This window comes from Wasmannia auropunctata, unplaced genomic scaffold (genome assembly GCF_000956235.1).
Source record: "Wasmannia auropunctata unplaced genomic scaffold, wasmannia.A_1.0 LD327376.1, whole genome shotgun sequence".
Classification (NCBI taxonomy): Eukaryota; Metazoa; Arthropoda; class Insecta; order Hymenoptera; family Formicidae; genus Wasmannia; species Wasmannia auropunctata.
In genome coordinates, this window is record NW_012035514.1 from 1 (window position 1) to 505 (window position 505).

At 27.1% G+C, this 505-nt stretch overlaps 1 protein-coding gene across 1 annotated transcript; it reads left to right on the forward strand.

Annotated features, from left to right (window-relative positions):
* Positions 1 to 144: 144 nt before the first annotated feature.
* Positions 145 to 478, forward strand: LOC105460159 (fatty acid synthase-like; the record flags this gene model as incomplete). Its single annotated transcript, XM_011706604.1, has 2 exons — positions 145 to 232; positions 327 to 478. Coding segments are annotated over 2 exons (240 nt in total), but the record flags the coding sequence as incomplete, so codon positions are not given.
* Between the last annotated feature and the right edge of the window lie 27 nt (positions 479 to 505).

Genomic DNA, 505 nt, shown 5'->3' on the forward strand with positions numbered 1-505 from the left:
AATTACAGGGACAAATGATAAAGCATAAAATTTAATGAATATGGTAATAATAAGTTATAAAAATGCAAAAGTCTATTTTACAATAGTCATTTAATTTGATGAGATTACATGAAGAATATTTATTAGAGTAGAATATTTATATAGAAGAATATTTATTAGACCGAATCATTTCCCATCCACAACTCAAACGATATTACTGTGATAACACGAATAGTAGAAATATCAGAATCAGGTACAGTGACATAAAAATAAAAAATTTAATGTATAAAGTAAACATAACACTTTATATCTAGATAATCCAAAAAAATAATTTCAATCATGGGTAGCACTAGCTGGAACGATATTGATTCCGGCGAGGAGATCGTTATTTCTGGTATTGCAGGCAGATTTCCTGATTCAGATAATATAAATCATTTACGAGAAAATTTATTTAATAAAATTGATCTTGTTAAAGCAGATCACAAGCGATGGAAATCAGGTAATTAAGTAATATTTAGATCGGAAG